This window comes from Lactuca saligna, chromosome 7, assembly GCF_052625555.1.
Source record: "Lactuca saligna cultivar CGN05327 chromosome 7, ASM5262555v1, whole genome shotgun sequence".
Lineage (NCBI taxonomy): Eukaryota > Viridiplantae > Streptophyta > Magnoliopsida > Asterales > Asteraceae > Lactuca > Lactuca saligna.
In genome coordinates this window covers 134,363,822-134,386,712 of record NC_136423.1, presented here as the reverse complement: position 1 = coordinate 134,386,712, position 22,891 = coordinate 134,363,822, and the positions used below count along the sequence as shown (strand labels likewise).

The window sequence follows — 22,891 nt, the reverse complement described above, 5'->3', positions numbered from 1 at the left end:
CTTTGAATATATTTTTCCTTTTAAGGATAAAGGGAAATAGGTTACCTACTCTAGGAAAAGACTTCTAGATGATGGACTGAATGAAATCATTATTGACAAACGTTTACAATCAAATGAAGAGAGTTCTTCAAAGGTTCAAGAAGAGAACTTAGAACCTAGAAGAAGCAAACAGGACAAAATAATCAAAGATTTTGGACCTGATTACATGATCTATGTAGTAAATAAAGAACAACAAACTTATAAGGATGCTTTGGATTCTTCTGAAGCTCCCATTTGGAAAGAGACAATCAAAAGTGAGATTGGCTCCATTGTGCAGAATAACACTTGTAAATTGGTAGATTTTCCACCTGGGCAAAAACCAGTTGGGCACAAATAGATATTCAAGAAGAAGTTTAGACCAGATGGTACCATTGAGAAGTACAAAACTCATTTAGTAGATAAAGTGTATCGTTAAAAGGAAGGTCAAGACTTATTTGACACCAATTCACCTGTTAGATAAATTACATCAATTATCACATTAGTAGCAATTACAGACATTCACAATTTGGAAATACACCAAATACATGCGAAAAATTCCTTGTTATATTGTGAACTAGATGAACAGATATATATATGAATCAACCTGAAGGGTTTGTAGTTAAATATCAAGAAAACAAAGGCTGTAAGTTAGTTAGATCACTTTATGGACTAAAACAGGCTCCAAAGCAATGGCATGAGAAGTTTGACAATAAAATACTCTCTAATGGATTTAGAATTAATGAATGTGATAAATGTGTTTATGTTAAACAATACAATAATGCTTGTGTCATCATATGCTTGTATATGGATGATATGCTTATAATGGGTACTAATTTGGATGTGATCAATCAAACCAAGGAAATGCTACACTCCTTCTTTTCCATGAAGGGCTTGGGAGTAGTCGATGTGATCCTTGGTGTAAGAGTTCAAAGAAGACTAGATGGTTATACTCTTACTCAGTACCATTATATTAAAAGTGTACACAAGAAGCTAGGACACTATGATAAAGGTGATAGTGTAGCTCTTTTGGTCATTCAAGTCATCTTAAGAAGAATAAAGGTGATAGTGTAGCTCAGTTACAATATACTAAAGTTCTTAGTAGCTTAATGTATATTATGAATTGTACTAGATCGTACTTGGCTTATAGTGTAAGTAGATTGAGTTGTTACTCCCAAAATCCTGGGAAAGATCATTGGTATGCATTAGTAAGAGTGCTTAGAGATTTAAAGCATACAATGAATTATGGATTGCATTACATGAGGTATCCTCCTGTACTAGAAGGATATTGTGATGTAAACTAGATTTCCAATACTTCTGAGGCAAAATCCACAAGTTGATATGTGTTTACTCTTGGTGGAGCCACTATATCTTTGAAATCATCTAAGAAAACTGTGAATACTCGTTCTACAATGGAAAAAGAGTTTTGTTGCTTTGGATAAAGTTGTTTAAGAAGCTGAATGTCTTAAAAGCTTCCTAGAAGGCATTCATGTGTGGCCTAAACCTGTTATTGCCATTAGTATACATTATGATAGTATGGATGCTCTTACTAGAGCACAAAGTCAGATATACAATGGCAAGTCAAGACACATTAGGCGTAGACACGTCACAATCAAAGACTTGCTGAAGAATGGAATCATTTCCATTAGTTACATAAAGTCAAAGGAAAATATAGCTGATCTTTTGATAAAAGGCCTTAGTATAGAGCAAGTTCTCTTCACATCAAGGGGAATGGGGTCAAAGTCAACACAATGAGTCACCACCTGGTACAAACCGAACCTAGCAACATTGGAGATCCCATGGTCTAGGTTCAATAGAACAACTAGTTGGGGAAGACTCAAAGAAGCACTGACACAAAGGTATGCTCACTCCCATGATAGTTATTTTGTGTTTTTCCGTTGAAGATATAGGGATGAGCCTTTATTTTTAATAATGTTGATAACTTTTATAGTGGAATAGTACATATTGTTCCAAATTAGCATTACCTATGTGAGATAGATGTGATGTCACATCTGTGAGAGTTGATATGACTAATCTCTCTAAAATTCTCATGAAGAAATGATTGTTCACAAACAAAATGAAGACAATGGTAAGAAATGATCTACGCTTAGATATGATATGTGTGATACTTCTTGTTTTTTATTCTACTATAAAAAATGGTTAGTTCAAGACTCTAGTTCACTATCCACAAAGTAGATCTAAGTAGTACTCACTATGAAAGGTTCAATTTTTACAACACTTATTCAGATGCATGTCATATCTTACTTCCCTTATTTTAATATCAAAGTTCCATGGTTTTCTATCCAAATGTGGGGTATTGTTGCAGTTTGAATAGAAAATATGGGGTATTATTGTTAATGGAAAACTTTCTCTATGGGACTTATCCCATATTAGCGGAAAGAGGAAACTTACACTCTCTTAAAAAACCTCCTACTAGTTTATTACTAATTAGATCAAAGGCTTGGACTAAAGGGATTGAGTTGGATTTGGTGATTAGGCTAACAAAATTGGTCTTGAAAGACTTTTATATATATATATATATATATATATATATATATATATATATATATATATATATATATATATATATATATATATATATATATAAGTCTTTCAAGACCAATTTGGTTAGCCTAATCACCAAATCCAACTCAATCCCTTTAGTCATATATATATATATATATATATATATATATATATATATATATATATATATATATATATATATATATATATATATATATATATATATATATATAATGGTCAAAAGATTGACCTTGGGCCTTGGGGCTCTTGGGGTCTCCTTGACTAATTACATTATTTTTATAGATATTAATTCTGATTTTGGCTTTTATTTTATATTAAAAATATATTAAATTCGTTTTAACTGTCTTAACAATTATTTTCGGTCAGCAGTTTTTGGAGGGAAAAAACTATTACTAACTGTTTATGTATATCTATATATAAATACATCACTAAAGATCAGATTTCGGGTTGAGAAAAAACACACATATTCCTCATATAATTTCGTATTCCACAAAAAATGAAAGGAACATAGTAAATTACATTAGAATCAAGAGAAGATCTTGGTTGATTGTTGTATCTACTTGACAGATCCCTGCCAGAGAAATTTCTGTCTTAGGATACTGCAACTGCAGGTCTCAATCTACAATTCCGAGTTTTCTATTTTCTGTTGTATACATCAACATTCAAGTATGTATTCTTATTTATGAATCTTTGATATATATATATATATATATATATATATATATATATATATATATATATATAAATTCGGTTTGTTTATGTTTCTGTTTGTCCATTTTCATTTATGTTTACTTTTGTCCTAACAATACTTTCATTCTCATTCTTATTAAGGCATCATACTTCTAAAAAGTTGGGAAACATCTGTCATTTAGGTTTTTATTGATGTTCAAAGCACACAACCTTGAAGACAACATAACAGAGAATTTATAGTTATTGCTACCAAAACAGGTGCCCAGAGTGATTACCTATCCTTTTTACTCAGTTAAATATTAGTTGTTTGAATGAAAATCTATGGAACTTATTATCTTTAATGCTAATATAGAAAAGTACTTATTTAGCTTTCCGGATACATAAGCTACCATATATATATCCACAAATCACATGTTTTTGCACTTCTTAAATTTGTAAACGAAAGTGGAATGATATAGTTAAGAAACAAATGATACTAAAGTGCATACCGATATAATATAAGACATATGATCCGTTGCATAGCACAGGGTCATATAACAAAACAAAATATTAATTCAATCGACTATCATAAAATTACAAAAATCCAATTTGTGGGTCATATAACAAAACAAAATATTAATTCAATCAGCTATCAAAAAATTACAAAAATCCAATTTGTACAAAGCACGTGGATCTTCTACTAGTTAGTATTAATCTCCATGCCTAATAAAAACCTCCCTTAAACGCAACGTGTCCATCTTTTAGACTAGCCTTCTGCCACGTGTCATCTTTTTGTTCAACCCAGTTTTGGTTTCCCGCTCTAACTTCTCTCTATGTAATGCTATGTCCGATTTTCATTTTGATTATTAATTATCCGATAAAATCAACAATAAATCTTTCATAAATCAAGCTTATTGCAAGAAATCAGGAGCACAATTTTGACTGAGATCTTCTATCGTCTTCCTATGTATAAGACAATGTGCTCTAGGGTTATTTGTTGTGACTGCTACTGCTCTCCAAAACCCTAATCGATCATCTATCCACAACATCGATAGGTAATTGAAAATAAGTTGTACTTTGTTTTCCATAAAAAAAAATTTGTATAATGGGTTGCTTCCTTCTGAAAGGACCTTAGATCAATCGATTTATCAAACAACGACTATTAATAAGAACAGAACAATGAAGTATCACAAAGAACTTTCACTAAGAATGATAATCTCACAAAGAGATTATTGTTCGCACAAAGCGGCTATTAGGGTTTGTGAAAGACAACCTCTTCACAAACCCGTACAAAAGACTATATAGAAATATTATACACAATCCCTACAAATCAGGGATGTTCTAGCTAACTAATATATGATAACTATGGAAACAAGATAAATACTAAATTTGTTACATTAAAAAGATATCCACTGAACAACTTGTATGCTGATGCTGATGCTGACGTTGGATTATGTGATGATGCTGAGTGATCAGTTTCAAACATCATCATATTATAGGGTTCGACCTTACAATCTCCCCCAATATGATGATGTTCAAAACATCAGCTATACAAGAACACCTCTGGACAAAAAAATTTCATACTCGGCTTCAGCTTCTACTTTCATAGGCCAGTAAGGACTATCCAGCAACTCCTATCTTCTATTCAGTAACTCCATAGCAATCAGTATGTGAAACTCTCCAGAGAGATCTTGATGACTCATGCACATTTGTCTTAAGCCAACAAGATGTGCTGTTGGAGCTCTTGGAATTTTTGTGGTGCGCTGAAAACACATTCTTTTGTTTTTATCAAGATAAAACATTCCATGTTCAGGAACAGAGATGAACTTATGTTGAACCGGCTCAACACCGATAGGAAGAGAGTTGTTTATTCCTTTAGCACCAAAATTTAGAACCAACACATCTTCACTATCAACTTGAAATCTGGTCCTTCTGATTCTTGGAACTGAGGAACTTTGGCCTTGCTGTTGAGAACGCTGCGTAGGAACAAGATCCAAACGCTGAACTTTCTTGATCAGTAAATGGAGAGCACAAGTCAGTTCTGAAGAGAGAGCCGAAGTTTGCTTGGATGCTAATTCGAGCAATTCCACCCATTCAGAATACCCGTATCTAATCATCTCATCCCTCTTGACAACTTCAGTGTATGGATGTTGAAGACCTTGACGAGTCAGCAAAGTAAGAATTTTCTCATTACGAGGTTTAGAAGCTTTAACTTTGATGATCGTATCATTGCTCACTCGTCGTTTAAGAACATCTTGAAACCTCTTGCGATCAATCCTGTCGAGAACATTTTCAGTCCTTGACTTGCTGCTACTGGGAGGAGGCTGTGAAGATTTGGATTTGGACTGATTTTCTAAGAACTTTTGCATCTAAGCTTCAAAGGATCCTTTGGCCTGAATTTTATGCTGAATGAGAGATTCATCAGCTTGAGTAATATTCTTTAGAAGCTAAGCTTGATTGGCTTCATCAATAATTTGCTTAACTTGATCAGGAGACAAGTTCCATTCAGCTGCCAAGTTGGATATGCTGACGATGGACTTAGGTTTCTTGCTAGGAAGAGAAGTATCAGTATGTGAAACAGCCAATTCAGTATCTGCTGCCTTGCACTTGCGAGATAGAGGTTGAATATCCTCACTAGCTACATCTGAATCTTCTCCTTGAACTGGCACAATGGGATCAATGAATTCCATATCTACCATTTGACATTCATCATCATGTTCATCTTCATTATCATCTAAGGCTTCTCCTTAAGCTTGAATAGTAGGATCAATGAAGTTCATGTCCAGCATCTGACACTCATCATCATGCTCACTATCTTTAGCAAGCTTTTCAGTATCTACTGGTCTATCAGACTTGTCAGCAGTTGGTCTATCAGACTCGTGCACAGGCTGTGGTGGCTCGGTCTAGTTTAGAATGTTATCTTCAGATCCAAGCTCAACAGATTAAGTTTCTCCCTCTTTTTGATCATCATCAGTTTCTCCCCCTTTTTGATCATCATCATGTTATGGGCCAGGGGAAGGAGTTGGCAAAAGAACTCCCTTCAGTTGGTGGACATCGGCCTCAATTCGTAGAAGACGCTGACTCATGTCCTGAGTCAGTGTAAGAAGCTCATTAAATGTTGAGGCCGGTATATGAAGGAATTGAGTACCTGGAACTTCTTGTGAGCGATGTTGCTCCCCCGGAGAAGGTTGCTCCTCCTGGGATGGGTGCTCCCCCTAAGATGGTTGCTCCCCCTGAGATGGTTGCTCCCATTGAGCTGAGTGAACCCTCTTAGTGACAGAAAGTGTATGATAAGAAAGTTGAGGGGAGAGATGACCACCGTTCTGCGTTTCAGCTTGTTGATCAACATGATCTTCATTGTTACCATTAGCTCCTTCATCAGTATTAGCGGTTAGTGAAGGAACATAATATGGATTTGCGATCCATTCTCTCATCCGATCAGAGATGCCGATGTCATTTTCCATTGGATCATCCTGATACATTCGCACTGACATGCGTGGGCATTGGATGGGGTTTCCAGAGTGGGAGTAGTAGGCTTCAGCGAAAAATTTATCTAGGACAAGAGCAATCCAGCGTGGAAAGGGGACATGATCAGCGCGTACATTGGCATGAAGAAGTTGGACAAGCTGATCAAAGAAGAAATCCCCATAATCAAGATGTTTGTTGAGAAGAAGGAACAGACAACTTGTTGCTCATAAGTACTCAGTTGATCACCACTGCGAGATTTGTGACCCACACATTTGCACAAAGCCCCGGTGAAGAACTTCCATCGTCGAGTCATACATTGACGCAAAATGAGAGCTGATCGAGCACCAGCCTTTGAGTGATCATAGCCCAGTTGATCAAAGAGGCATCGACAGCGTTCAATAGTTGGAAGCTCAGAGAATGGTTCAAAGAGTGGTAACCTGAGCGCAGCACTGAGGAGATCAGCGGTGATAAAAACTGAGTGTCTGCCAGGCCCAATAGTCCCGGAGATGATGTTGTTTTCATCATTAACCGTTGTAGTATAGTAGAACTCACAAACTTGTTTGGGAAAGAACTCTGATGGAACGTCACTGATTGCGTATCGAAGTCGGCAGGAGACTAAGAAATTAACAAAATCATCAAGTCCAAGACCTCGATGAACATCTGGTATATCAGGGTTGAAAATGACATTTGTGGCTTTGATGTATATGGGAAGAGGAGGAGAGTTTGGAGCTGGAACGACTCTTCTTGAAGTGGAGGAGAAAGTGAACAGTGATGCCGCCATTGAAGAAATTTAGGATTCCAGGGTTTTCTGTGTTTTTTTTTAAGAGAGAGAGAGAAGTTTGGAGGAAGGTGAAAAGGTTTAGGGAATTAAATAGGAGATGAAACGGTAATAAAAAAAAAGTAATGATTATCTTTATCGAAAATAACTACGTATCTTGACAGACTGTCAAATCAAAAAAATAGTCGTTGGGTAAAAAGAGCTGTTGTACTGAAGATGAAACGACAATCAGTGTCTGCGGAAGCGCTGAGATCATTGTAACAAAAAGTTACATGCTAAATGATAGTTTGTCGTCAATTCAAGGTACAACTTGGTGATTGGTGCGTGTGATAGATACTGGTTTAATTATCTAACCATCGGCACAGAGTGTCGAGTCTTTATCAGTGAGTGGTATTTCTTACTGAATCATTAGACACTTAGTGAGAAGAAGGTAAAGAGAGGATTGTTGCGTGTGATAGACCTTGGTGTTTTGGTCTAACCATCGGCAAAGACTGGTAGATTCTCATCAGCATGTGTTTTGTCACGCTGAATCATAGAATCAGTGTAAGATTGGTAAGAGGGGATAGTTGCGTGTGATAGAGCTTGGTGTTTTGTCTAACCATCAGCAAAGGCTTTTAGATTCTCATCAGTATGTGTTTTGTCACACCGAATCACAGAATCAGTGTACGATTGGTAAGAGGGGATAGTTGCATGTGATAGAACTTGGTGTTTTTTCTAACCATCGGTAAAGAGTTTCAAGTTGTTATCAGTGTATGGTTTAATACAGTGAATCATTCAACTTTAGTTTAGAAGATTTGTAGAAGAGAGAGAGATAAGAAATCATACAATGTACTTAACATGCTAAACATCATCAGTGTATCATCATCAACACAAAAAAAAACATTAGTTTATAAGACAATAGCAAACATTAGTAAAACATTTTTCAATCAAGAGTGATGATTCCAAGTTCGCCAATGATGTGAGCATTAGTTTGAGTATCCAGGGCCTTGGTGAAAATATCAGCTAGTTGATCGGAAGTCTTGACATGTGTTAAAACAACCTTGCCCTTCTCAACATTGTCTCTGATGAAGTGATGTCTGATCTCTATATGCTTTGTCTTTGAGTGCTGAACAGGATTCTGTGTGATCTGAATGGCACTGGTGTTATCACAGTATATAGGAGTCTTTGTGAATTTAAGCCCATAGTCTAAAAGTTGATTTTGAATCCATAAGATCTGAGCACAACATCTCCCAGCTGCAACATACTTAGCTTCTGCAGTAGAGATAGCTACTGAGGTTTGTTTCTTGCTGGACCAACTGATTAGTCGATTTCCAAGGAAATGACATCCACCTGACGTGCTCTTCTTGTCTAAGTTGCAACCTGCATAGTCGGAATCAGTGTATCCAAAGAGTTCAAGCGCTGAGTCACGAGGGTACCACAGTGCCAAGTTCTAAGTGGCCTTTAAGTATCGAAAGATGCGTTTGACTGCAATGAGATGAGACTCCTTGGGATTAGCTTGGAATCTAGCACAGAGAAGGGTTCCAAACATGATATCAAGGCGGCTTGCAGTGAGGTAGAGAAGAGATCCAATCATTCCTCGATAAAGAGAGTGATTAATATCAGTGCTGGTGGGATCAGTGTGTAGCTTATCAGTCTTAGACACCGGAGTAGAAGCTGGTTTGCAGTCGCTGAGAGAGTACTTAACTAGCATGTCGGCAATATATTTACTTTGACAAATTGAAATACCTGATTTTTGTTGCTGAACCTCAAGACCTAAGAAGAAATTCATCTTCCCCATCATGCTCATTTCGAACCTTTGAGACATGATCTCAGCAAATTCTTTGCTCAGCTTCTCATTTGGAGATCCAAAGATGATGTCATCGACATAGATTTGAACAAGAATCATTTCTGAGCCTTTCTGTTTGATGAAGAGAGTATTGTCAATTGCTCCTCTTCTATAGCCATTTTCAAGAAAATATGATGTCAGTGTCTCATACCAGGCCCTGGGAGCTTGCTTCAGTCCATATACAACTTTATCTAGTCGGTTACATAGTCAGGGTGCTCTTTGTCTTCAAAGCCTGGGGCCTGTTTGAGAAATACTTCTTCTTGTAACTCACCATGAAGAAATGCCGTTTTGACATCCATTTGGTAGACAATGAAGTTCATGTATGAAGCGTATGCGAGAAACAGTCTGATTGCTTCAATGCGGGCAACTGGACCAAAAGTCTCACCGTAGTCGATGGATTCAATTTGAGTGAACCTCTGAGCAACAAGTCTTGCTTTGTTGTGAGTAATAATACCATATTTATCAACCTTGTTGCGGTAGACCCAGCGTGTTCCGGTGATGGTCTTTCCTGATGGTCTGGGAACAAGAGTCCAACCCTTGTGGCTTTCGAACTCGTTCAGCTCTTCTTGCATGGCTTTAATCCAGTCAGCGTCTTGAAGAGTTGAGTGTATCTTGTCAGGTAAAATCATTGAAACGAAATTAACGTACATATAAAACTTATTAGATACACGAGATCTGGTTCGGACACCATCATGAAGATTCCCAATAATTTGATCAACAGGGTGATCTCGATGTCCAGAAGCTGATTCCACTGGATTTGACATTGAAGTGTTATTGCTGAAGGGAACATCAGTTGCAGGAGAATCTTCAGTCTCAAGGGTTTCATCAGCATCGGACAAATGAGTTGTCGAGCTGACCGCAGTATCTTGATTTACAGAATTTGGATCTGGAATGATAGGATCAGGAATAATAGCTTCTTCTTCAGTATGAGAAACTTCATCATATGGGCAAGAGAGAAGCTATTGAAAAATAGAGGAAGAATGAGTTACTTTTTCATCAGTGTATGATTCCTCATCAAACTTTACATGAATGGATTCTTCAATGCACTGCCTGTTCACATGAAAAACACGAAAAGCCTTTGAAATAGATGAGTATCCAACAAAAATACCTTTGTCAGCCTTAGGCTCAAATTTTGATCTGGAATCGCATTGATTAAGAATATAACAAATGCATCCAAACACGTGAAAGAAGGATACGTCCGGCTTTCGACTTTTCAGCATCTCATATGGTGTCTTCTTGTGAACCCTGTGAATTAGAGATCGATTCTGAGTATAACATGTTGTATTAACAGCTTCAGCCCAAAACGACATAGGAAGACCAACATGAATCATTAAGGTCCTTCCTGCCTCAATCAGTGTTCGATTTCTTCGTTCAGCAACTCCATTTTTTTAAGGTGTGCGAGGAGCTGAAAAGTTCTGCCCAATGCCTTTATAATCACAAAATTCTTCAAGAGTTGAATTCCGGAACTCAGTGCCATGATCACTCATTAGCTGCTTAACTTTGAGACCAATCAGTGTCTCATTTTGACGAATCAGCGAGATAATTTCCTGTACAGCATGACTTTTCTTCTTCAAGAAAACCACCCATGTAAATCGAATAAACTCATCCACAACCACTAGAGTATACTTGTTTCCTCCTTGGGAACGAACAGGAATAGGTCCAAACAAGTCCATGTGTAATAAATGAAGAGGAACATATATGCTAGAACATGACTTGGGTTTGAATAACGACTTGGTTTGTTTTCCTTGTTCACACGCTGAGCACATCTTGTCTTTGACAAAGCTAAGTTTTGGGAGACCTCTAACTAGATCTTGATTGGATATTTTGGATAGATTCTTAAAGTTCAAATGAGAGAACCTTTTGTGCCAAATCCAGCTGAGATTGGTTTGAGACTTTGTAAAGAAACATTGCATCAGCGCCTTGTCACTTGAGAACATGTCAAGAACATATATATATATATATATATATATATATATATATATATATATATATATATATCATGTTTTCTACTTGCTGAGAATACAATGTTCTTGTCAGTGTTAATAACTCTTCCTTCCTTCTTTGTAAAATGAACTTCATAATCAGCATCACACAATTGGCTGATTGAGATGAGATTGTGTTTGAGATCCTTTACATATGAAACATTCTGAAACACCACATTATTGCACTTGATGTTTCCATTTCCTTTAGTAAACCCCTTTCCATTGTCTCCGTATGTTACTGTAGGACTAGTTTTCTTGACATAGTCTTCCAGGAGAGACTTGGATCCTATCATATGTCTTGAGCAACCGCTATCTAAGTACCAAAGATGCTCCTGACCCTGCAGTGCTGAGAAACTAGTTAGAACACACTGACCCATTGTAAGATGGGTCATTCACAAAGTTATTTGACAATATATTATAGCACTCTTTAGGAAGACAGTTTAAAGAATTTGATTTAAGAGTCCATCTTTCATTTCTAACTTTGATGTTATCAGCTCTTAATGATGTTTTATCAAACTTGCATTCACTGATTTTGTGAGTCGTGTCACCACATCTGTAGCAAATTCTAGTACCAAAGTTTTTCTTGGTAAGCACATTTCTAGATTTAACACATTTATATTTGAAAGATTCACCAAGTGAACTTTGAGTCCTTTTATTTGACGTTGAATTACTAAAGAATTCAGTGTCAGGAGAACTAAAATCAGTGATGGATGAGGAGCTGACATAAGTATCAGATTTAGACTTATGTACTGAAACACTACAATCAGGATATTGTTTAAGTTGTTCATGAACAGCATGAAACACTCCATTTGAGATAGGAAATGCGATAATATTTTCAGTGAGAGGAGTTGGTCTCTCAAGATGTGCAGGGTAAGAAGTAGGATCAATTCCGGTAATTTCAATATTACTCTCAGTAACACCATTAGAATCAGTAACACAGTGTTCATCAATGAGACTCTGATTAATAAAGGTGTTGCTGATAAATTTGTTTTTGAAACTATCTTTTAATTCATTCATGGAATAAAATTCAGATTCCTTTTCTTGAGATTTAAAAACCTTTTCAGCTTCAGCAAAATTTCCCCCAAGGATTTTATCACATGAATGAGGTATTTGAGCAGAAATAACATAATTAGCATTTTTGTGAGATTTAGCCCAAAGCTTTAAAACAGTTTGTTCTTTGTTCAAGAGGTCTTTAACTTTATTAATTTCAGCAGATAATGAGGAATTTGATAAACTAGTAACTCTTAGATTTTCCTGAGTAGTGTCAATAATGTTATTTTTTAAGAATAGTTCAGTTTTAAGAAGATCAATTTGATTCTGCATATCTCTTATGATTTGATTCTTCTTAGAACTAAGAACACCCAAATACTCAAACATTTTGATTTTTTCATTCATTGAATATGAAACAAAGTTTTGAACCTGATACATTGAAGGAGAGTCAGTGTTGTGCTTCCTAGAGTTTTCAACTGCATCAGACATATCAGCATCAAACAAACTGTTGCTGACTTTACATTCATCAATGTCTTCTATCTTGACCATCAGACATTTAACTTCATCATCTGATGACTCCTCATCAGTCTTCCATTTTTCTTCTTCAGCGACAAGAACTTTATGTTCCAAGTTCTCTACTTTCAGTTTCTCAACCAACTTGTTGTACTTCTGCTTCCAGTATTCATCTGAGCTTTGGGTTCTTTGCTTGCATTCTTTTGCAAAATGATCAGTGCTACCATAGTTAAAGCACTGAGCTTTCCCTTTCCTTTCAGTACCATGTTTCTTGTTAGCATCTGATCTTTTTGAAGATTTCCCACTCATCTTCTTCTAAAACTTTGAGAAATTTCGGCCTGATTTCTCAAAAGTCTTCACAATCAAGGTCGCACTAGAAACAACCTTTTCGAGATCACCAGTCTCACTTTTAGAAGAATCAGTGTCTGAATGGTTTTCAGTGTCTGACTCTGACACTTGCTTTTTGTTTGAGAATAATGCTACTGATGACTCACGCTGAGAATCCTTCATCAGCTCCTTTCTCTGAAGCTTGGATTCCTCATAGTATTGAAGGTTTCCGTAGAGACTTTGTAAGTCCATAGTGTTGATCTTCTCACTATTTTTCAGCACATCAACATGATTCTCCTAACCTGCACCCATAGAATCCAAAACTTCTGCACTAGAACAGTTCGATGCTTCAACTGATCTAGTCTCCGCAAATCATTAACAAGAGTATTAAACCTGTTAAAGGTTTGAGTCAGGGTTTCACCTTTCTTTGCAAAAAAAATGTTCATACCTTTTGTTTAGATCATTTATTTGAGTAGCCTTGACTTCTTCAGTGCCTTCAAAAGATACAGTCAGCGTGTCCATCATCTCTTTTGCTGAGATGCAATTCTGAACCAGCCCAAAGATATTGTATGGCAAAGCATAGCTGATTGCAGCCCAAGCATGAACATCGAGACCATTCTTTCTTTTGTCATCTGCTGTCCAGTTTTCTCTAGGTGTTTTCTTCATGGCATCATCAGGAACATTGTTTTTCAAGGGCTGATACATCGGAACATATGAACCTTTTTCGATGATGTCCAACATGTTTTCATCTACAGATTCTAATGCATAGAGAGCCTTTATTTTCCACATAGCAAAATTGGTTTCATCAAACGGAGGAATTTTAGCAGAAGGATGATTTGATGAGTTTGAAGAGGAAGAGGATGAAGCCATTTGTTTGATAAAAGAAACATGCTCTGATACCAATTGAAAGGACCTTAGATCAATCGATTTATCAAACAATGACTATTAATAAGAACAGAACAATGAAGTATCACAAAGAACTTTCACTAAGAATGATAATCTCACAAAGAGATTATTGTTCGCACAAATCGGCTATTAGGGTTTGTGAAAGACAACCTCTTCACAAACCCGTACAAAAGACTATATAGAACTATTATAGACAATCCCTACAAATCAGGGATGTTCCAGCTAACTAATATATGATAACTATGGAAACAAGATAAATACTAAATCTGTTACATTAAAAAGATATACACTGAACAACTTGTATGTTGATGCTGATGTTGATGCTGGATTACGTGCTGATGCTGAGTGATCAGTTTCAAACATCATCATATTATAAGGTTCGACCTTACACCTTCATATGTATTTTCTTCCTTTGATTTATGGGTCTCAGCCTGCTTCATCTGTTCATGTATCTTTTTTCATATTCATCTCTTTCAATTGAGTGTTTATGGTTATATCTATATTCTTTGTGAGGAATAATGATTTTCTGATTGGCTTTCATTATTCACGAATTCGTCAACTAAAATTTTCTTTGTTAACATTGTTTATAGACACACACCAATTGTTCGACAAAATTCCTCAATGACGTATAGGCGTTAGGTATGATTTCTCCACCTTGCTTCTTCTCATAACCCTAACTCCAATTCCATCTCTCTTGCTCTCTGTTATCTTTTATGGGTGTGCCGTCGCCCATGTTTTTTTTGGCCGCTTTCCATGGTCATCAATGTTCATCAATTTCCCCAACGCTTGAATTTTAATTTCCCACGTTTTATTTTTAGGTCTATGTTCATCATTTTTCTCACATTTTTTGTATTTTAATTTTCCAGATCCAAACGGAGATGATGAAGCTGAAGCGTGAACCGATGATTCCGTTACTTACATAAGGTTTACTTATGGTGGAACTATGCCCGAACCTCACATTTGGATTTACTTACGGTTGGAATACATCGATAACACATAGTAATGACATTCCGTTTATATTCAATTGTTTATCTTGATTTTGTTTTCTTTGATTTTAAGGTATGTTATAATTAGGGCCATAAATCTACAAGTCGCCAAAGTAAGAGGCTTTTTTGCAAGGCTTAAGAGATGAAAAGTGAATCAATACAAGATGGCTTGTGGTGTTTCTTATTGTGTAATGTTTTAATTGAAACTCAGGATGGTAACTTTTTGGTCTATTGTTTCTATGCATGTCCTGGTTCGTTTTACTAAGATAATCGTAACAAACATCAAAATATTGGCTTCACCATAGCTTCTGGACTTGGAGGAATAGTGTGTTGATCAATATTTTTGTGCATGTGGTTTCAGTGAAAGACAACGTGATCCAACCACTAATGGGTAAAAAATGTTTCAGGTTAATGAAACTTGCACTTTTAGATATCTTTAACCCACTATTTGTTTAGTTAATCAAGATGAACTATTTTGATATTTAAAAGGTTTCACTTAGCATAAAATATGGTGATGTTTCTAACCATGTATACAAGTTTTAATTAGAAAAATAATAAAATAAAAATCTTTAGAAGTTCAAAATAGCTCCTTCTGTGTTGCAATCATGGGCTGATGCAAACTAACACAACAGAAAAATGCACATTTAATTTGACATAGTTTCAATATCATGATGCTTTTTTAGGATTCCAACGTTCCATTTAATTTGACATAGTTTCAATATCATGATGTTGTGTAGGAGATTAGGTTTCGATCTCATTGATAATGATAAATTTAGCCCACTTTTGGACGCTTTGGGTTGCAATATCTTGAAGTTATATGGGGCGTTTGCAGGTCTATTTAAAATCTGATTGGACTCTATGTTTAAGTAAAATTACACACATACCCTTACTTTATCTATCTTCCTTTTATTCATAGTTTTCCAAACACTCACCTTCGGAGGTGATTGTTACAACTTCAACAAGAAAATACATCTATTTACAAGTGTGTTTATCTTTGTTTTTTCTAGCTTTTTTTATTAAAATAAATGAATATTAGTCCAATTATATTAATGAACTATCAAAGTACAATGCTACAATACGGAATCCATCATCTGATTGTTATGTTGGTTTGAATTGTAAACAAAACAAGCATCAAATATATTTTTGAAAGTTTCTATTACACAAGATCCCAATTATAGAAATGTACTTTCAAAGTACAATGCTATAATCAGATATCATTCATCTTTCAATGTAATTTTCTCAATACATGTGTGTGTGTGTGTGTTTAAACCTGTTTTTGGGTTTTTTTTTCTATAAGTCCACTTTAAATTTAGTGTTACATGGATCATTTTATGCAAATTTAGTATGTTTATATCCTATAGCAGATATAATTCATGTAAATGATTTATACACAATAATGATTTTTCAAAAATTTCATTTGTTTATTAGATGAACACACATCAATATACTTACGAACAAAACATTCAATATTGTTTAAAATTAATTGTTTGCAAATTTATTATTAATAATTATAATTTTTATAATCTATGTTATTTAATTTTATCAACTGTGTAACACACTGGTTATATACTAGTGATGGATAAAAGACGGATTAATAACAAATTAAAGCATTTAAATTCTTCAAACGCTTTTGGTCGATTCTAAAGGATGATATTGTTGGTTGTGTTTGATATTTTGAGGCATTCGGTTCTTTATCAAAGGGCTGCAATTCCTCCTTCATCACACTAGTTGCCAAAACAAAGGACCCTCTTATTCTTAATGACTATAGACGCATTAGTCTCATTGGGTCTATCTACAAGATCATCTCCAAGTTACTTGTCTCTAGGTTAAAATCAGTGATCAGTGAATGCATTGATGAGGTCCAAACAGCGTTTGTGGCTAATAGATACATCTTGGAGGGCCCGCTCATAGTCAATGAAATTTGCTCCTGGGGGAAGGCGAAAAAGAAAAAATACTCATCTTCAAAGCAGACTTTAATAAGGCCTTTGACTAATTAAATTGGGGTTACTTGGATTCTATGATGTCGCAAATGAATTTTGGAAGTAAATGGAGATTGTGGATAAGAGGGTGTTTGGCATCAGCAAGGGCATCGGTGATTGTAAATGGTAGTCCAACAAGTGAATTCCCACTTCAAAAAGGTGTTCGTCAAGGAGACCCGCTCTCTCCATTCCTCTTCATCATGGCAATGGAGGGTTTAAATATTGCTATGAAAGAAGCTGTGGAAAAGGGCATTTTCAAGGGTATTTCTATTCCAAATGTTGGGCCTTCGTTGTCGCATTTATTCTATGCGGATGATGCGATTTTCTTGGGTGAATGGTCAAAGCATAATATCGATAACCTTGGTCGTATCCTTAGATGTTTTTACGTTTCAGCTGGACTTCAAGTGAATTTTAAAAAATCAAAAGTTGTTGGCATTGGTGTGATCGATCGAGAGGTTGAACGATGGGCTGCCCCGCTAGGGTGTGAACCAGTCTCCCTCCCCTTTTCGTATCTTGGGGTTCCAGTTGAGGCTAATATGAACTTAATAAAAAATTGGAAGCCAATTGTGGATAAGTTCAAATCAAAATTATCGATATGGAAAGCAAAAAATTTAAGCTTTGGTGGTAGAATAACGCTTGCTAAAGCTGTCTTGGGTAATCTTCCCAATTATTATTTATCGATCTTCGCTGCCCCAACAGGTATACTAGAAATTTTGGAAAGGATTCGGAGGAACTTTATTTGGGGGGCAGAAGGTGAGTCCCAAAAGATCAATTAGGTGGCATGGGAGAGATTAATAGCACCACGTGAAGTTGGGGGTCTCGGTATTGGTTCCATAAAAGCTCTTAACATTTCTTTATTATCTAAATGGTGGTGGAAACTCAAAACGTCTCCTAATTCATTATGGTCTTGCGTTATAAACGATATTCATTACATGGGGAGGCCGAATGAAAATATTGATGCTTCAAAAAATATCCCTGGAGTTTGGAATAATATTGTTAGATGCAAAAATGAACTTAGAAAAGTAAACATTCTAGTTCATGATGTTATTAGAAAATCACCAACCGGTGATACCTGGGAATCTGATTTTTGTAAAGAGAAATATTGTGTAGCTATGATGAGAACGAGAATAGACAGATCCCCACACCTAATATGCGACGGTGAATTTCCATGGTTTAAGTGGGTGCCAATGAAAGTTCTATGTTTCGCTTGGCGAGCTAGGTTGGGTCGAATCCCAACTTTGAAGATGGGTTCCAATCGCAAGAAGAAGGCTCTGTTCTCGATCCTCTATGGTGCTCTGTGGGCTATTTAGCGTGCCAGGAATGATAGAATCTTCAATGGCGATATTGCTGATCCGATTAAGGTTGTCGATTCGATTAAATCTATGACATTTCTGTGGGTAAAACATAGATATGGCAGGTGTAGTATTAATTGGGATGATTGGATTGGATCCCGTTAAACCGTTTGTAATTGAACTCTGTCTTTTTTTTTTCTTTATCCTTCGACCAACACCTTGCTAGGGTTGGTGTTTTATATAATATATATTTGCCGGTTCCAAAAATAACAAATTAAAGCACGTGGATCTTCTACTAGTTAGTATTAATGATGGATAAAAGACGGATTAACGACAAATTAATAACGGATAATAATAATTTTTGTTATGATTAGTTTATAACAATTAATGATTTTTTGTTTAAATAAAAATTATATTTAATGACCTACGTTTACATTTTCGGACAAGATATTCCAAATCACAGACCAATAATCTGAAGCTAAAGCTAAAGTTAAACAAGACTTATGGATTGTTAACCAAACAAACTTCACGTACTTTAAAATGACATGAAGTCATGATATATAAGTCCGTGACACACGTCCCATTCTGAAAAATATTAAATAAAACATAATCATTGCTTTTTAATTTTCCAAGAATAAAATATTTAATATACCAGGTTCTATAAAATAATCAATTCTTTAAAGAATAATTTGTGGTCCTTTTTTTCATCTTAAACGGGGTGCCCAACAGCCCAACACACTTTATCTTTCTGCAACTTCAGTTTACTTAATAAAAAGACAACTTATTTATACCAGTCACAAACTTTTTTTATACATGCTTTTTTCTTAAAAAAAAGATCAGAATTTACACGTCATACAAGACGACAAACATCCGAGTTACACCACAAAGTGGCAACACCACGTAGCACCAGATCACAACCCCTTAGACTAGTGTAGTACACGCAGAGGTTTTAGGGTCCCACATAGCTGGGACCAAGTACTTTCGTCCATTTAACCCGTGCGCATTGTAGCTCGCACCCGTACTCTTATCCACTAAAACATCACCCGGGTAACCCGGGTAAGAACCCGACCCGAACATACCCGTACAAGCCGACACCGCTTCCAACGGCGCAGTCGCCGGTCCCTGAAAGTAACCTTGGTTAAACGGGTTGGTGACAGCTCCGGCTAACACCGTCGCTAAGTTGATCACCATTCCGTCGACACCAACATCACCGTTGGGAGAAACCAACGGCGGCGACTGCGGGCCGTAAATCGGTTGATGAAACGGCCAAGCACACTGACCGGCGCACTGTGTTTCCGAATTCCCGACCCACGCATACGCCACCCTCGGCTTCGCTTTAGTCGACCCGTGAGTACCACATCGGCTCATACAAAACCCTTCTACCCCAACCTCTTTCGCAGTTAACACGACGTTGATGGACTTTGGTTGAGCGACTTTAGTGGCAAGGTATTGGATATGGTAGTTTTTCAGAAGCTTCCCGAGTGAGTAGTTTTCGTCGAGGATTTGTTTTCCGACGACGGTAACAGAGGATCCGTTATGGTACTTCTCGGTGGTTTTCCACCATGAGGAGACGGAGGGAAGAGGCGTCGCCGCCTTTCGTGTCCCCTTGACGGTGTTCAGAGACTGTAAGAAGTCGACGATTATGGAGCGTTGGGTGGGTGTAAACTTGCCGTACCAAACAATATTAACGGTGACCGGACCTCGGAGAAGGGCGCCGTTGTGGTATTTGAGGAGTAGCGGCTGCTCTTTAACAAGTGCAGAGAAAGATGTTTGGAAAACAGAGATTGTGAGGAGGGAGATAAGGAGAGTGGCAAAATGGTAATTATTTGCCATGACAGGGGTAGAATTTGGAAAGAGGAGAGAAAAGAGGTAGAAGGTTGAATGTTTTTAGTGAATAGAGAGGGGAAGGGATTGTGTTTATATAGTGGAGACAGCTGTAGGGAGTCACCATCAATGGAGTGCCACTTGGCGGGATGTGATTGGGAGATGGTGGGCTGATGCCAGGCTGTAAGGTTCTAGTGTTTGGAATAGGGGTGACGTGGCAAGGGTAGAGGGTTTAGGGTTAGTGATAATGACATGGCAGATTAAAAGGATTGAAGCGTGTAAAGAAGACTGCGATGTACGTATCAATGAATTCATGTCGATTTGACTCCATCACACTTCAGAGTAATTAAAATTTATTTATTTCTGTGTTATAAAATCATTATATCTACAATAGCCTATGAATACGTATTCATGTGTTTAACATAAAATTAAATAAACTTAAATATTAAAAATAAAAAAATTAACACTTAAAATATACAACGTGAAATCAAGAAAAACATCAGCTAATGTATTTTGTTCAAAAAAAATTATCATATTAATTTTCTGTCTATTGAAATCATATAATTTTATAATTTTATTATGTGACCATTAAACTTATATGATTAGTTCATTTCGACGTACCGGTCACAAAACATACAAATTTAATCATAAACATAAATTTAAATGAGTTTAATAAACACAAAAATGATATAATTATTTTTATTACCATTGATATGTAATAATTTGAGTCTTCAAGGATTTTCTAATATAAAAAATAGTAGTTCTCACACATCAGTCGCTACTTCAATTTGCAGAAATTAATTATATTCTCTTTAAAATATATAAATAATTTTAGGATACATTTTATATTATTAGATTATTAACTGATCTTACGTAATTTTTTATTAAATTATTTTAATAAAAATGTAATATTTTCATATAAAAAGTCATGCTTGTATATAACGTATAATGTGAGATTTAAAGTGATAGAAAAGAAACAAAAGCGAAAAAAAATAATAATAAATAAATAAAAGGATTGTACTTTAACGAGTATTTGAACTAGTTTACGTTTGTGTACGGTCACTGGTCCTGCGAGGCCCATGAGTTAGCCCTTATCATTTCAAATTTCTAAATTACAGGGTAGGGGTACCCACTACCATACCACAGTTTTGAAAATGACAAATATACTTTATAAAAGGGTAAAAGTGTATCTATTCAATAATATTTTGTTTTTGAATAAATTATAAATTAATCCATGTAATGTATACTCTCTTACGACGTTGGTCATAGTTTTGGAATTTTGATACAATTTTTTTCAATAATAAATTTGTAAAATAAATAATTAGTGAAATATAATATCAATTGAATGAGGCACATGTTTGATATGATTTTCTTAAACAACTTTGATGCATGTTCCCAGAGCACAACAGTCGAAACTGTATATATTGTTGGATTTGACCACTTGCCTGAAAAATTCGTTTGATTTTGTATGCAGAGAGGAGTATGTATTGTCAGATTTGACGACTTGCCTGAAAAGTTTGTCGGAATTTTTATGCAAAGAGAAGGATAAGAGATTATTTAATCAGGGTGTATTGGACTGAAAATGCAAGGTCTCTTTATATGCCTAACTTTCTAACTATTATTAATTCGAAATTAAATGAGTTAATTATGAATTAACTCACATTAAATACATCGGTTACAAAAATTATACTAGGGACCAAACCTATAACTTCAAAAACATGGCTTGCACGGCTAGAATCTCAAAACTGCATTCATGTCCGCAAACCATGCCTACGCATGAGTTCATTGAATTTTGTCTAACAAAACCATGATTCGTTGCGTTTGTATATGTGTTAAAGTACAAATATGCATAGAAGCTTCTACACACATTATACATCTATGCTTATAAACTCACTAAGAGTTTGCACTTTTTTCTAAGTAGGATATATTTCCACAACCACTTTATTCTCAAACTTTATTTTCAGCTACTCATCTTAGAGCATCAATCTCATTTACACATTTTTCGTTTCGGACACAACATATGTCGTTTTAAAGCTCTCACGGAGGAGAACATAAACTAGTAACGATTAATAAACTGTACATTATATTTATGTTTAAATGTGTCCAAATTTTAATAAAAATATGTAACAACGTGAATTTTCAAAACAATTTTTCATTTTTAGAACATACATTCATTTACAAGATAATATCAAAACATAATGTATCCAATGTTATCATAACAACATAAATCCCAAAATCTCAAAACATGGACTCCATGAGAGTGTACGGATTACGCCGGCGCCTTCCCACGATCATCGCTAGTACCTGAAACACATAACACATAACACGGTAAGCATAAATGCTTAGTGAGTTCCCCAAAATACCACATACAACACATATTAGCCACTCGAGGCTATAATTCTATATGACCCTCTGGTCACTGTATCTCAGTGGGACCCTCCAGTCCCATAACTCTGTGGACCCTCGGGTCCTAACTCTGTGGACCTTTCGATCCTAACTCTGTGAACTCTAAATCATACATAGCACAAATCACGTAGAAATTGAATCATACAAAAGCATACAAGACACTCTGTCACATAACTCTAATTACCACTCTTGGTAAAGTATAGTGAGAAGACTCACCTCGGGTAACTCGGTAAATCTTAAACTCAGTAATACGGGTCTAGCCTCTGCCTAACCACATGGAATAATTACTCTAGTCAATATAACTCTCAAGGCTAGACTAATCCCTCTCTAGGTTCTCCCAGAAGGGTAAATGGCCATTTTACCCCTCTTATGGCTTAAAGATCC

General features: G+C 35.9%; 1 protein-coding gene across 1 annotated transcript; it reads right to left on the bottom strand.

Annotated features, from left to right (window-relative positions):
- Window positions 1-19,037: 19,037 nt before the first annotated feature.
- Window positions 19,038-20,165, bottom strand: EXL2 (EXORDIUM like 2). Its single transcript, XM_078964333.1, has one exon. It carries the CDS (start codon window positions 20,108-20,110, stop codon window positions 19,199-19,201), a length of 912 nt encoding a protein of 303 aa, XP_078820459.1. The 5' UTR covers window positions 20,111-20,165; the 3' UTR covers window positions 19,038-19,198.
- Window positions 20,166-22,891: the final 2,726 nt, after the last annotated feature.